General features: G+C 44.2%; 1 protein-coding gene across 1 annotated transcript in view; it reads left to right on the top strand.

Annotated features, from left to right (window-relative positions):
- The window catches only part of KCNK3 (potassium two pore domain channel subfamily K member 3), a 61,688-nt gene extending 52,029 nt beyond the window's left edge, over positions 1-9,659 (top strand). Inside the window, exon 2 of the mRNA XM_031951410.1 lies at positions 5,555-9,659. Within this exon, the coding sequence (XP_031807270.1) occupies positions 5,555-6,432 (878 nt within the window). The 3' untranslated portion in view covers positions 6,433-9,659. The remainder of the gene's footprint in view (positions 1-5,554) is intronic.
- Positions 9,660-14,201: the final 4,542 nt, after the last annotated feature.

The raw sequence follows: 14,201 nt of genomic DNA, 5'->3' as shown, positions 1-14,201 counted from the left end.
AATTCCTGACTAGCCTGAGACATAAGATGCTGAAAAGTAGACAAGCTGATAATCTAAATGGACATTAGTTAATAAACCTTTCTCTAGAAAAGGAGACTCTACCCTTCAATCTGACCGATGCTGAGGCTAGGAGCCATAGAAACCAAAGCCAGATGCTGGACTATGATATAGTGGGGATGTATTGAATTTGGCATGAAAGGCCCTGGGCTCCAATCCCACTTCTCTTCCATTATACCTGTTAAATCTTAGACATATATCTCATAGCTTCTTCATGCTTCAGTGTTTTCTCTGAAATGAAGGGGTCTTTTTAAGGTCCTACTGAATTCTAAATTCTATGACCTGGGATTTCTGAATCATGGTTGTCGGGTTGAAAAGATCCTTAAAATTCATCCAGTCCAAGAGCAATATGTGGGGGGAAATAGAAGGAGAAATCAAGCTCATAAAATAAAGAACCAGTTTCCTAGAGCTGAGTTAACCCTGGAAAAATGGAAAAGTCCTCACAAGAGGGACTTTACTGTCATATTACAAAATTGAGTTTTTCTAGATTGATAGTCATAAAAATATATTGAAACTTAGGTCTACACCTGAAATTTGGGAAAGCTGCCATCATTGGAACATTAGATTAGTTCCTAGGGGGACAACTAGGTGGAACAGTGGATAGCATGTGGGTTTGGAGTCAGCATGACTCATCTTCCTGAGTTCAAATCTGGCCTCAGACACTTATTAGCTGTGTGACTCTGGGCAAGTCACTTAACTTTGTTTGCTTCAATTTCCTCACCTATTAAATGAGCTGGAGAAGTGGCAAACCACTCAAATATCTTTACTTTAAAAAAATCCAAATGAGTCATTAAGACTCAGACACAACTGAAAAACAACTAAATAGTAGGTCTAAACATCAAAGATGTGGTTGATTGAGACAGTATCTTTTTGTACTTGATGCTTTTTTCAAATAGAAAATACTGAATCCACACAGCATAAATATTAATGGACAGCAGTCCTCAAAGCGCTCTAAAAGAATTGTACTTGATTTGGCTATTTGCTTCAGTGATACAGAATACAACCCATATCTGCTTATCTTATTTGATCCTTGTCCATATAACCCATGTTAGACAAATGAGGTTCACCCATTGTGTTGGGAGCACCCTTTATTTCTCCTTACAACTCAAGAAATATCAGTAAAGTACATGGGCTGCTTATCTGTTATCTCTCAATCCCATCTTCTTTTCCTATTATCTATTTCTATGCTGATATCCTTTAATTTCTAAGGTTCTTTGAAGGATTTTGTAGATTATATCTTGCAGAGTACTTACATCCACCCCCCGCCATTCACCTTTACTTTGTCCTCCATGATATACTTTAATTCTTTAGAGAATTTTTGACTTTCAGCCATAGAATGCTGCCAGCAGAATATTGGTATTAAAAACATGGACCTTTATTTATGGGAGAAGTTTGAGATAGTGAAGAGTTGTGCCATTTCCAGAAGGCAAACAAAACTTTTCCTTCCTCTTTTGTCATTCTGGGTCCACCTCATCATCTTTTCGCTTCCTTTGTCCTAAATAAATGAATGATTCTATAGATTGTCCCTCTCACTTTTATGGCAGAATTTGGATGTTAATACAATGGTTGGAGCACTGATCCGGACTACAGCCTCAGACACTTACTCTGTGGCCCTGAGCAAGATTTGACCTTTGTCTGCCTTAGTTTCCTCATTATAACATGAAGATAATAATAGTCCCTATCTCTCAAAGATGTTGTGAAGAACAAATGAGATAATATTGGTAAAAATTTCTTAGTACAGGATCTGGTGTACAGTAGACACAATAAATGTTTGTTACCTTTCCTTTCTCCCTTCCTTTTCTGCTCCTGTAGATGTTTCAATCAAATTCTGAGTGATTATAGATCTCTTCCAGGAGACTCCGAAAAGGATAGTAGTATAGATATGAATTAAGACTATTTTAAAAAACAAGATTCACAATTTTCAATATTTAAAGAAAAACAAATGAGCTAGACACAATTAGCTGTCTTTTTTCTTGAATAACAGGCAATGACTGCTGCTTTTCCCCCAATTTGAGGGCTCTCATATGCTTCAGAACAGATTTCCGTAGAAGAACTCTTGCAAACAAGTTTCATCCAGTCTTTAATCTCTCTATAGTAGGAGAAAACCTTACTTACCTGCCCATAGCACTTAATGATTCATATTTTGGGTAGGACACTTTTTACTCTTTCAAAAATCAATCAGAAATGAACTGAAAAACTGTGTAGTAGTAGCACATGTTAAAACCCCATGATGACACATATCTAAGATGCTCTGAGTTGTTTTCCACTTCTCTTGGAACACTGAATATATATCTGATATCCATTCCTACCCCCATCATACACACATACACATACACTAATTAGAAGCCTCATGAGGGTAAGAATGCTGTTTTATCAAAATTTTCTCTCTCCTCCAGCACTTAGAAAATACTTCGTACACAGTAGGAGCTTAATGTTTGAAGCAATACTGCTGAATGAATGGTCAGAGTCCCTACTGCTTGCATAGATTCCCTACATAAAGGCAAAGATTTGGTTAAAATCTAAGGAATGACAGAAAAGTTTATGTGCTTATCAATGGCATCTCTTCTCCCCACCAATGAATGGATTCTCTTTTGGTTTCTTTTTTTTTTTTCTCTTTTGGTTTCTTTTTTTTCTCTTTTGGTTTCTTAAAAGAGAAACTAGAGTATTAATTTTTTTTTCAAAAAAAGGAACCACATGTCTAATTAGTGGTAAAAACAGAAAAACCTTGTGAATAAAACAGTTAGAATTAAACATGAGAGGGAGAGGGAGAGAGATAGATGAGATATAGATAGATATTGAATCTAGATCTAATCCTTCAGAAATTCTTCTCCTCTAGGAATCTTTCCCCCTATACTCCTTACTCTCACCCCTGCCATTTTCTGTTGGATGGTTGCAAACTTATCGACTAAGAGGAGAATTCCTTGATCCCCTTTCTAGAAAAAAACAGTCCAAAGTGCTATAAATTGTGGCATATTTCAGCCCAAGTAAGCTAGAGAGGCCAACAAGGTCCAGTAGCTATTACATCTATATCAGGGTCATCAGGTGTGGTAGGTCAGCCAGTGCCTAGACCTTGCTCTATAGTGGTCTCCCCTCACTGTTTGTAGCAGGCTCCCAGGACAGAGTTTGGTTCCAAGCTTGTCTCCCTCCCATAGGTTTCAGCTCACCTCTCTCCTGGTCTCAGTGGTGTCCTGGACATTGTGTATCATCATGGGATTTTAACATGCATTACTATTATACAGTGTTTCAGTTCATTTCTGGTTGGTTATGAGAAGTGAGGAGGATTCTTGAAAGGGTAAAAAGTGTCCTACCCAAAATATGAGTCATTATGTGCTATGAGCAGCCTAAAAATCACCATTGCATCTTTTTATTCTCCCTGTTCTTCCTCTGGCAGGAAGACGTTTAGTGGGGTCTGGCTCTCTAAACAACAAATGTATTTTTTAAATTTGTACTTCACTGTCCTTATATAGGATGAACCACTCATGGGGAGTAAGTACATCTAGGGGCAGCTAGTGGCTCAGTAGATATAACACTAGTCCTGGATATAATGGGCCCTGAATTTAATTCTGATCTCAGACACTTACTAGCTGCATGACTCTGGGCAGATCATTTAACTCCAATGCCTCTTAAAAAGAAAAATATAAAAATAAAAGTTTCCTTGTGGGATTCATGTGTGTGTGTGTGTGTGTGTGTGTGTGTGTGTGTGTAGGGAGTGAGTCAGGGGAGACTATCTACATCACAAAAGGTATTAAGGAACAATCTGCTGTAATGGAAAAAGCATTAGATCTGGATCCCTGTCCAGCTCTGCCACTAATTAACTTTGGGCTATTCATTTGACTGCTTAGCTTTAGTCACATCTATAAAACAGGAATAATATTATTTGCACAAACAACCTTGGGAGGGTGTTGTGAAAATCAAATATGGAATATTGTAAGTTAGCTAGCATTCGCCATTAGTGGGTCTGGTTGCTGTCCAGCTCATATTACTCTGTAAGCCTTAAGATTGCTTAGGATTGTCCAGGAATCATCTAGTTGGGGGGCCCAAATATACTTAAGCAGATGACTAACAATATGAAGTAGCATCAGCTAGAGCTCATAAGTGCTAGAGGAGTTCAGCCAATACTAAAATTTTACTTTTGACAACATTTAAATAGAACAGAGGTTTTTAAATAGAAAGAAGTTAGGTTCTTCACAGCATGAGAATGCAGAGCTAGAAATGTGGAGAGATAACTAGGGCTTGGTTCCATGAAATTAGAAGTCAATGGTGACTCTCATACTCCTTTAGCAGATAGAAGTGAGTTTTGTTCTTAGCAAGGATTTCTTAGATCTGCAATTTTACTGAGTTAGGAACACCTAGTGAAGATGTTCCTTCTACCTAGAGGCAGTTAGACAGTTCAGAAGATAAAGTGTGGAGTCATGAAAATCTGAGTTCAAATCTGGTTTCAGATATTTTCAAGCAAGTCATTTAACTTTCATCTGCCTCAGTTTCCTCAACTATGAAATGGAAATGATAAGCACCTCTCTTCCAAGGATATTGTTCTCTGTATTTTCATTGAGTGGTACCCTGGGGGTCTTTCCCCTAGTAGAATCTTATGTCTTGAGGGTCTGGGATCTTTTTTCCCATTGAATTCTTCTCAGACACCATAAGTGATAACTGCCAGCTCTTGGAAAATGTATAACCCTCCAAGTGCTAGTGCCCAAAGCAAAGGGGAATGCCAGGGCCAAGGGCAGGAACAAGCCATTCAGCTTCTGTCTTGCTCAGTTCAGCTGTCAAGGTGAATTATAGTCTGGCTGGTAGGGTCCAGAGCTGGTGAGCACAATATGTTCTCACTCTCCTTTGCTGTAGGTGAGCCAGATGAGGAGAGCTGAGATGCTGAGTTTTTCCTGGACTTGGCTAAAACTAGGGAACAGGCTGCGGCAGCCACCTGTTTCACAAGGTGTCTGGGATGGCTGAAGCAGGCTGCCTTGCACTACACCTGCCTTGGGCCTCACACACCCAGCTGTGCCGCTATTGAGTCCCCTTTGGTGTTTAAGATTCAAAAGGCTGCCCACGGATCCTAGATCCAAAGAAGCTGGGCTTGCCTCAAGTCAAGAGGCTCTCAGGGTTAGGCGCCTCACTTTGGGGAGGCCAGAGATCCACAGCACTATTAGGAGGAGAACAGGAGAGATAAGAGAATTAGGGTCACCCCAGATGACAGTGCGAGGTTCTAGCAGTGTGATACACCAATGGAAAGTTTTAATTTGGAATTTGGAGTCAGGGAAAGTGGGTTCAAATCCTTCCTCTTTCACCTAACTATCCGTGTGCGGCTTTGGCCAAAATCGGTCCCTCCCGGGGCCCCTGGAGAGAATAAAAGTGGTTCCTTCCTCTCTCTATTCCTTCCGCCCCTCCACAAGCCATTCCCCTCCCTTAGGCTGGTAGGGGGCGGGCGGCTCAGGGTGGGCAGAGTGGAGGACCAGCAGAAAAGCGAAAGGGCTACAGTTTGTGCTCTCTTTCCCCACAGGCTATGGCCATGCGGCCCCCAGCACAGATGGGGGGAAGGTGTTCTGCATGTTCTACGCGCTGTTGGGCATCCCGCTCACGCTGGTTATGTTCCAGAGCCTGGGGGAGCGCATCAACACCTTTGTGAAGTACTTGCTGCACCGAGCCAAGAAGGGGCTGGGGATGCGGCGCTCCGATGTCTCCATGGCCAACATGGTCATCATCGGCTTCTTCTCCTGCATCAGCACGCTGTGCATCGGGGCAGCCGCCTTCTCCTACTACGAGCACTGGACCTTCTTCCAGGCCTATTACTACTGCTTCATCACCCTGACCACCATTGGGTTCGGGGACTATGTGGCCCTGCAGAAGGACCAGGCTCTGCAGACTCAGCCCCAGTACGTGGCCTTCAGCTTCGTGTACATCCTCACCGGGCTGACGGTCATCGGCGCCTTCCTCAACCTCGTGGTCCTACGCTTCATGACGATGAACGCGGAGGATGAGAAGCGGGACGCCGAGCACCGGGCCCTGCTGACCCGCAACGGGCAGGCGGGAGGCAGCATCCACACCACGGACACGGCGTCCTCCACCATCGCCGGCAGCGGGGGCTTCCGCAACGTCTACGCCGAGGTTCTTCACTTCCAGTCCATGTGCTCCTGCCTGTGGTACAAGAGTCGGGAGAAGCTCCAGTACTCCATCCCCATGATCATCCCCCGGGACCTGTCCACCTCCGACACCTGCGTGGAGCAGAGCCAGTCGTCCCCCGGGGGCGGCCGCTATGTCGACACCCCTTCCCACCGGTGCCTCTGCACAGCCCAGCGCTCGGCCATCAGTTCCGTCTCCACTGGTCTGCACAGCCTGTCCACGTTCCGGGGCCTCATGAAGCGCCGAAGCTCAGTGTGACACGGGGCTGGTGGTGGGCCGGGCTAAGGGCCCAACCCGCCCCCACAGGCCGAGGAAGGGGGAGGGGGCAAGGGAGCAGTCGGAAAACGGACTCCATAAAGTTTTGCTTCAAATCACCTATTAAAGAAATAAGCTCCATGTCTCTATGTGGGCAGAGAGGCTGTGGGATCTATGCCCCCATAGTCTGGGTGGCTCTGCAGGCATCGGCCCAGGGGTTTGCTTGCCCACCACTGGTCAGTATAGGAGTAGGGGGCTTCTGGGCTTCTCCTAAGACCTCCAACTGTGCCTGCCCACCAACCTGCCCAGGGCCTAGGGCTTATGCCTAGGGGCTTCTTGCATCTGAGACCTTTCTATATTCTCTCCATGCTCTGAAAAATTCCAAGAAATGTGAAACTTGGTGGGGGATGGGAACCAGAAAGGGTCTAAGGGGAAACTTTCGCTAGCCTTGGAAATTTGAGGAGCTGCGGGCCTGGCCCTTGAGGCTCAGCTGTTCCCAGAGGCCCATCCACTCACCCCTCCCTCACCACCATCCCTCTGGAATGGGACTTCTCTGTGTTAAGTGTTTGTTTGCATCTCTATTTATACCCCTCAGCATTGGTGTCCTACAGTTGTCCTATCTGTGAAGTTCTTCCTTCCCTCCTTGTCTGGGGCCAGGGACTTTTAGCTGCTCCCACTCCCTAGTTGGCCCGGCTCCCTGTTATCACACCCCGCCCCCATCACCTCTCTCCTGCTCTGAGTCACATCTTACAATCTCCCCACCCCAGGTCTTGTTTTATATTGTTTTTGCATGGCTTTGCAAAAAGGGAACGTTTAGCAGAGAGGAAGCAGAAAAGAGAGATTGAGCAAAAGGAATAACTTCCAGTGCTTCTGTCTGAGACTCAAGCTGGAATTTTCTGGTTAAAAACTCAATCATATTTCTCATAGTGGAAGGAGCTAGTGTGTTTCCTTGGAGGTGAGGATAGGTAGTAATCCCCATTTCAATACCCTGCCTGTCCTTGTTGTCTCAGTTGGCCATTTCTCCTGATTCTCTTTGCCTGCTCTCCTGCCCCAAATGCATACCTCCTACATCTCCTTGTCACCAAGACAATTTTGGAGCAAAAACCCAAAGATGTCATCCATCTCCGGGGCCCTGGGACCCGACCACTGCTACCCTTCAAAGAACAGGCAGCTACAGCAAGACTCCTGAGGACCTTCCCCAGGTCAGAGCAGCAACTCTGTAGGCATGGGACTCTTGACTCTTCCGCATCTGAAGCTGTCTGTGGATAGGGGAGCCCTTGGTGAGGGGACTTTAGCGTCTTCCAGCTATTCTTGAGGTAGAACTTCTGAAAGGTCCCCAAACCTGCAATCAAGAAAACAGGGGAGAGGGGAGAGCAGAGAACAACATAAAAATGAGAGTGGAGTCCACCTCAGCCCTCCTTTATCATTTCCTGATTACGTTCCACCCCAATTCCTGATCAAATCAAAATAGCTGAGAAGGTCATGGCTGTGCCTGAGTGGGGACATGGTACCACGCCAGGAGATTTCTTGATTTGGGAAATCAGAGTTCTGGGACTAAAGCGTGAGTAGCAGTAGAAACCTGAAAAGGAGGCAGATTCATCATTCTGTTGATGTAGCCTTGGTCTGGCAGGCAAGGTTTGGCTCTGCCTTTGCCTAGGTGGACACATCTGCTCCCTTTAGGTATGGAATAGATGCCCGTCTGTCCAGTGACAGGGGAAGGAAAATTCTTCAGGCTCAAAACAGGAAGGAGAGCTGCCAAACCGGAGGGGAGTGCGCATCTCCTCAGCATGCCGGGCTTCCCTGCTGCCTCCAAGTACTGCAGGCTTTTTCAGACATAGTTGTCCCAATCAGGAGCTTACCCTTAGAATAGAACAAATCTCAACAAATGACAGCAGAGCTGTGTGGCAACTCAGGGCACCAGCAGGTAGGAGGAGACAGAGATGGAGCAGCCATGATCTCAGGCACTCACATCCAGGCACTCTATAGCCACGTGCCTGCTGCTGACCCTCCTGTCCCACAGGCACTTGGGATAAATCTGGCACTGCCTGCCCCGCAGCCAGGCTTTGTTCTTCCCTTTCTTCGGCAGACACCCTGGAGCTGCAGGCTCCCCTTCTGCATCCTCTCCTCCCTTCTGGTCGCTTGACTGCCTCTCTGTCCCTAATGTTTCAGCTCTTGGCTCCTGCGATCAAGGCTTCCAGCCTGAGTGTGTGCCCTCACCAGCATTTGCCTCTATGGAAGTGTTAGGTGGGATTTGCTCCAGGCTGTGCAGCCAGTAGGAATGACTGTGGGTCAGAGGCTGAGAATTTATTGCTTTCAAGTTTTTGACCTCATATTTCAGAGGAGGATACTGGTCTGCTCGCTACTTAGCCTCCATCAGAGCCCCAAGAAAAGGAAAAGAGGCAAAAGTAAGGCCTTAGCCCAGACAATCTAGTACCAACAGGTGCCTCCAGGTGTGTAAGGAGTTAGGAGGAGAGCGTTAATAGGCAAGCTGAAGGAGGTGCACATGAGCCCCTCGGCTCTCTCCCTGGGGAAGGATGAAGCTTTTTTCCCACCCACAGGGCAGAGGGTCAATCTCTGTAGTAACTGTTACCAGACTGGGCAATTGTATGCCTGCAGAAGAAGCAATAATAAATGGCGAGGAAAGGATTGGGTGTCTGAGGGCTCCACAGGGAGATGCCCTTCCTACCTAAGTACCCTTTCTTCCCCCCTCGCCTCATCTGTGTTTCAGTAGGATTGACTTCCATCCTGTGAGATCCCCTGTCCCCAGGTCCTTGGAAGTTGCCACTCCCCTGCAGCACAGCAGACATGGGGAGCACCGTGCTTTTCCACCAGGAAGGACCGGATACATAGGAGGGGCAAATTCAGGAAAATGATGGGGAAAAGAAAAAAAGATGGGAAGGGGAGCAAAGGTTTTCAACCAGGAATGAAAGAGACATGGATAAGTGATGTTGTCTGTCTTCTGTCCACCTGCCCTCTCCTCTTCCCCCTCCAAATTCCTCTCTTTTCGCAGGTAGCCTCTCTGCTTCCCTGATGCCTTATCCCTGGGCACACTGCCAATTAAATATGCAATATATGTGGGAAAATCCCCCCACCCTCATCCCTAGTCCCTCCCCACCCCAGCCTCTGAAATCACTGTCCTCCAGAGAACTGGAGACTCACAGAGGCATTCCCTCAACCTATCCATCTTCACATTAAGAATGACAACTAATAAATTCTGTACATTCAGACCAGTGACAGCCTCGGCTACTTCTGTCACCTTTATCCTGGAGGCCAGACCTCCAGTCAGTTTTGACAAGGGGAACGGGATAAACCTACACTCATCCAATGGCCCAGCGCTTTCCTGCTGGCTAGCTTGGTCCTTTTAATAAAAGCAATGGATGGAACCAGGGAGGAATCTAGCCCAGCACCAGAAGACAACCTGCTTGCTTTGAGAACCAAAATCCTCAGATATTTCCATGGTGTGTTTCGTCCACTGGCACATTCCTGACCAGACATCCCTCTCTGCATGGAGAATAGGGTAGCTTACCTGACAAGGTCCCTGCCATCTGGGATCTTCCACCCTTCTCACTTGTCTGGACTCCCAAGGCAGAGGTGAGCTGCCTGGCAACCAACCCTATTAAAAAAATCATAACAGGGTCACCAAGGAAACAAGGAAGGTTCTCTATAGAGGAGAGAGTGGGAACATGGCATGTTTCCTCAGCTGTCCCCATTTGCTCTTTTACCAAGATGGGACACCTCATATCAAGCTGCTGGAGGTTGTCTTACCAGAAACTTCTAAACCCTAGGGCTTTTCCTAACTTTTTAAAATTTAATTTTTAGTTAATAAGTATTTATTTTCTCTTCCTCTGCCTTCCATTAAAGGAAGGAGAAGGATAGTGGGGAATTCTTGTCATAAATATGCATATTCAAACAGAATACATTCCTGCATTGGCCAGCTTCAAAAATGTATATCTCACTCTACATCATATCTCCATCAGGAGGTAGATAGCTTGTTTTCTCAGTAATCATCTGGAATCATGGGTGGTGATGACATTGATCAAAATTGAGCAGTTTTTATATATTCTTCAACCTGCTTCTCCATTCACACCCAACTGGAAAACTACTCCAAATTTAGGATGATAGGGATTTTCAGCTATCTCCCCGTGGTGGTCTTACTTTCTCCAGGTGGGCTGTAAAAAAAGGCTAGCCAGCCTTCTGATGCCTCCAGGAGGAGCTCTCAAGAAGAAGCTTTCAAATTTTTTCAAACTTTTTTTTTAGTTCACAAGTACTCTCCCCCAATAGATAAGGAAACCAAAGTTCATTAGTTATTGTATCCATAGTCATACAGGTCTAGGATATGGCACAGCCTCAGGTCTTCTGACAGCAAGGACAATTGACTCTTTTCACTCTCAATCTCCCTTATAAGGATGCCTGGAGTGGCTACCATACAATCTGCCTTTGCACTAAAAGAATTGGAGACAAGTAGAAAAGATGGTAACCAGGGCCAGCAAATGAGGACCATAGCCTAGAAATGAAAGGCATCTTAGATGTCATCCCCACAGATGAGAAAACTAAGACTTATGGGACTTGCCTAAGGTGTGAAGGCAGTAAGCATCAGAGGGGAAATTTGTACCCAAGTCCTCTGCCTCCAGGTTCAGTGATTTTTCCACTATACCACACTACCTTCCACCCAGAATCATTGAATTTCCAAGTTAGAAAGGATCTCAAAAGTCATAAGGCCTCTTATACAGAAATCCTTTCTATATAACCCTGGTCGAGATTAGCCAACCTTAGCCTGAATACTTCCAGTAGTGAGTAATTCACTATTTCACAAAGCAGCCCATGCCATATTTTGACAGATCTCACTACTTAGACATTTCCTAATTACATTGAGCTGGTCTGCCTCCATGCAACTTCCACCCCCATCATCCTGGTTCTGCCTTCTGGAGTCAATCAATCAACAAACAGTTATTAAGTGCCTCCTGTGAGATATAAATAAAAAGAAAAGAAACACCAATACTCTCAAGGAATTGACATTCTATCGGGGAGACAATGTGTATTTAAAGGATAAATATAAAGAAAATAAATAGAGATAAGTCCAAATATTCTTCCACATGATAACTTTCAAGTTCAAACCAGGTCAGGTCTTTTTCTGGCAACATTTCCCAGCCTCTTACAATCCATGACATTATAACCTTCATCCATTCTCCTATGCCCTGCCCCCAAACATGGATGGCAACACATTTGAATGCCAGCCATCCTTTCCATGCTGAGATCACTAAGTACCTCATCCCTCCAAGTCACAAATTGGTCACCAACTGGTAAGAGAGGGCAGTGTGGAATGCAAGGACACTGTGACCCACCAAGGACCTCTTCCTCTTGCACTGAAGTATTCTGATGCCCTGCTTTAGGGATAGTGACTAAGAGACTCAGTGGGAGTAGTGCTAATATTCTGCTAATTAATTCCTAATGCCTTACCAAAGACCAAAACTGAGTTGCTCAGTCCTTAGTCCCTTCTTTTCTTTCAAGTAGTTCTTTCCTTATAAAATAACAATAACAATAATAATACTCTTTCCTCATTAGTCATCTTGAATCATACATGGTGATGACATTCATCAAAGTTTTCAAATCTTTCAAAATTGGACAGTTCTTATATTCTTTAACTTGGTCTCCCATTCACACTCAATTGGGAAACTATTCCAAGTGTAGGACTATACTGACTTTCAGGTATTTCTCCCTACCCTCCACCCCAGCAAAGTGCTCTTTGTTTCCTCCAGATAGGCTGTAGATAAAGGGTAGACAGGACTCCAGATATTTCCTGGAGTAGCTTAGCTCTCAAGAAATTCTCAGAATGTTATTACCTTTCACATTTCTATAGCTCCTTTTAGTGCACAAGCATTTTTCTCACAATAGATCAGGAAATCAAAGTTCAGAGAGATTAATTAACTTGCTTTTACATGGGGTTTTAGAGTTTGCAAAGCACAAATACTATCTCATCTTATCCTCACATCAACCCTGGGAAGCAGGCATTATGATATCCTCATTTTACAGAAGAGAAAACCGAGGCAGGTAGAGTGGCTTGCCTAGTATCTCACAACCACTAAGTGTCTGAGTCAGGATTAGGACCCAGGACTTCTGGACTCCTGTTCCCAATTCACTGTAATCCACATCAAAGTAATGTGACCCAGCTCCCTTCCTCCTGGAGAAGACTCCAATCAAGATCAGAAGAATAATTATTCATATTTTTGTAGCATTTCAAACAGTAACTTGAAGCAGCATCTCAATAGTTTAGGCAACCCTAAAACTTTAAATTGAAGATTTGATGTACTATATCAATAGAAGGAATTTCCTTCTCCGGGAATTCTCTCTACCATTAAAATTGCAGCTCCAATTTATGTTCCTATCCCTATTCCTTTGTCATGGTAAACCATTTCACATACATTAATACACAGAAGAGGGATAATGTGGGATAATGACTATAAAGTCAATTTTAGAACCAAGAAGATTTATGTCTGCCACTCAATCTGCCATGTGACTCTTGGAAAGTCACTTAATCTCTTAATATCCTTTGCAAGTTACAGAGATGCTGAATGACCCTCGTAGAGGGAGTTTCCTCATTGGTAGTTCCCTGAACCAATGAAATCATAAATCCATTCCCATCCATTTATGGAGACAGTATAAGGATTATTTCCTCCACTTTACAGGTGATGAAACTAAGTCCCAAAGAGAGAAAATGATTTATCCACTATCATCAAATTAGTTTTTTTCTGATTCTTTCCACCATATCACCTGAAGTGCCTTTCTGAACTTAAAGAATGTGTAAGTTCTATGTATGTTCCTATTAGATAGTCTGACCTAGCTAAGCTTTCTGGAGACTGGGGAATATAGCTTTTGTTTCCTCTCATCTTGGCTAAATTCCTGATGATAATGATGATAATAATGATAGCTAATGTTTTTATAGTACCTACTATGTGCTGGATACATTGCTAAGTGTTTTATAGTTTTTTTTTTTTCATTTGATCCTCACAACAATTCTGGGAGGCAAATGCTATTATTATCCCCATTTTACATATGAGGAAACTAAGTCACAGGTGACTTTCCCAATCTCATACAACTAATAAATTCTGAAGTCATATTTGAATTCAGGTCCTCCTGAATCCAAGCTCAGCACTAACCATTGTACCATCTATTTACAATCTTAGAGATACTAATCTCCACTGAGACGCCAAATACCCATCATTGTTAGTCATAGAATATTGGAGTTTGACTCGAGGAGCCATCTAGCATAACTCATATTTAAGAACAAATCTTCACTATCACATATCAGATAATCATATCAGATAAGTGGCCATCCAGCCCCTTCGGAACCCTTTTTAAGGAAGGGGAAAACCTATCACCCCCTGGAAGTAACCTATTCCATTCACGGATAAGTCTTTACTTCTTAGAAAGATTTTTCTGGACTGCACCCCAAATTTGCCTTTACAATATTTGGCCTTTGCTCCTAATGTCTCCACCTGGGGCCTCCAAATAGATAATGCTCTGTATCCAAATTCCATTTTGGTCCTTGCCCTAGTCACAATGACATTCTCTGAGATCAGCTATGCCCAGGATTTCTTGCCATAGTCTAGGCTACAGATCTTCCTCAGATACCTTTCCCTGGTGATTCTCCCTTAGAAAAGTAATCAAGGGACAGCTAATTGGTACAGTGGACAGAGCACCATTCCTGAAGTCAGGAAAACCTGACTTCAAATGTGACCTCAGACACTTAACACTTCCTAGCTGTGTGATCCTGG

Source organism: Sarcophilus harrisii, chromosome 2 (genome assembly GCF_902635505.1).
Source record: "Sarcophilus harrisii chromosome 2, mSarHar1.11, whole genome shotgun sequence".
Classification (NCBI taxonomy): Eukaryota; Metazoa; Chordata; class Mammalia; order Dasyuromorphia; family Dasyuridae; genus Sarcophilus; species Sarcophilus harrisii.
The sequence above is the reverse complement of the archived record's forward strand: the minus strand, read 5'-3'. Positions and strand labels throughout refer to the sequence as shown.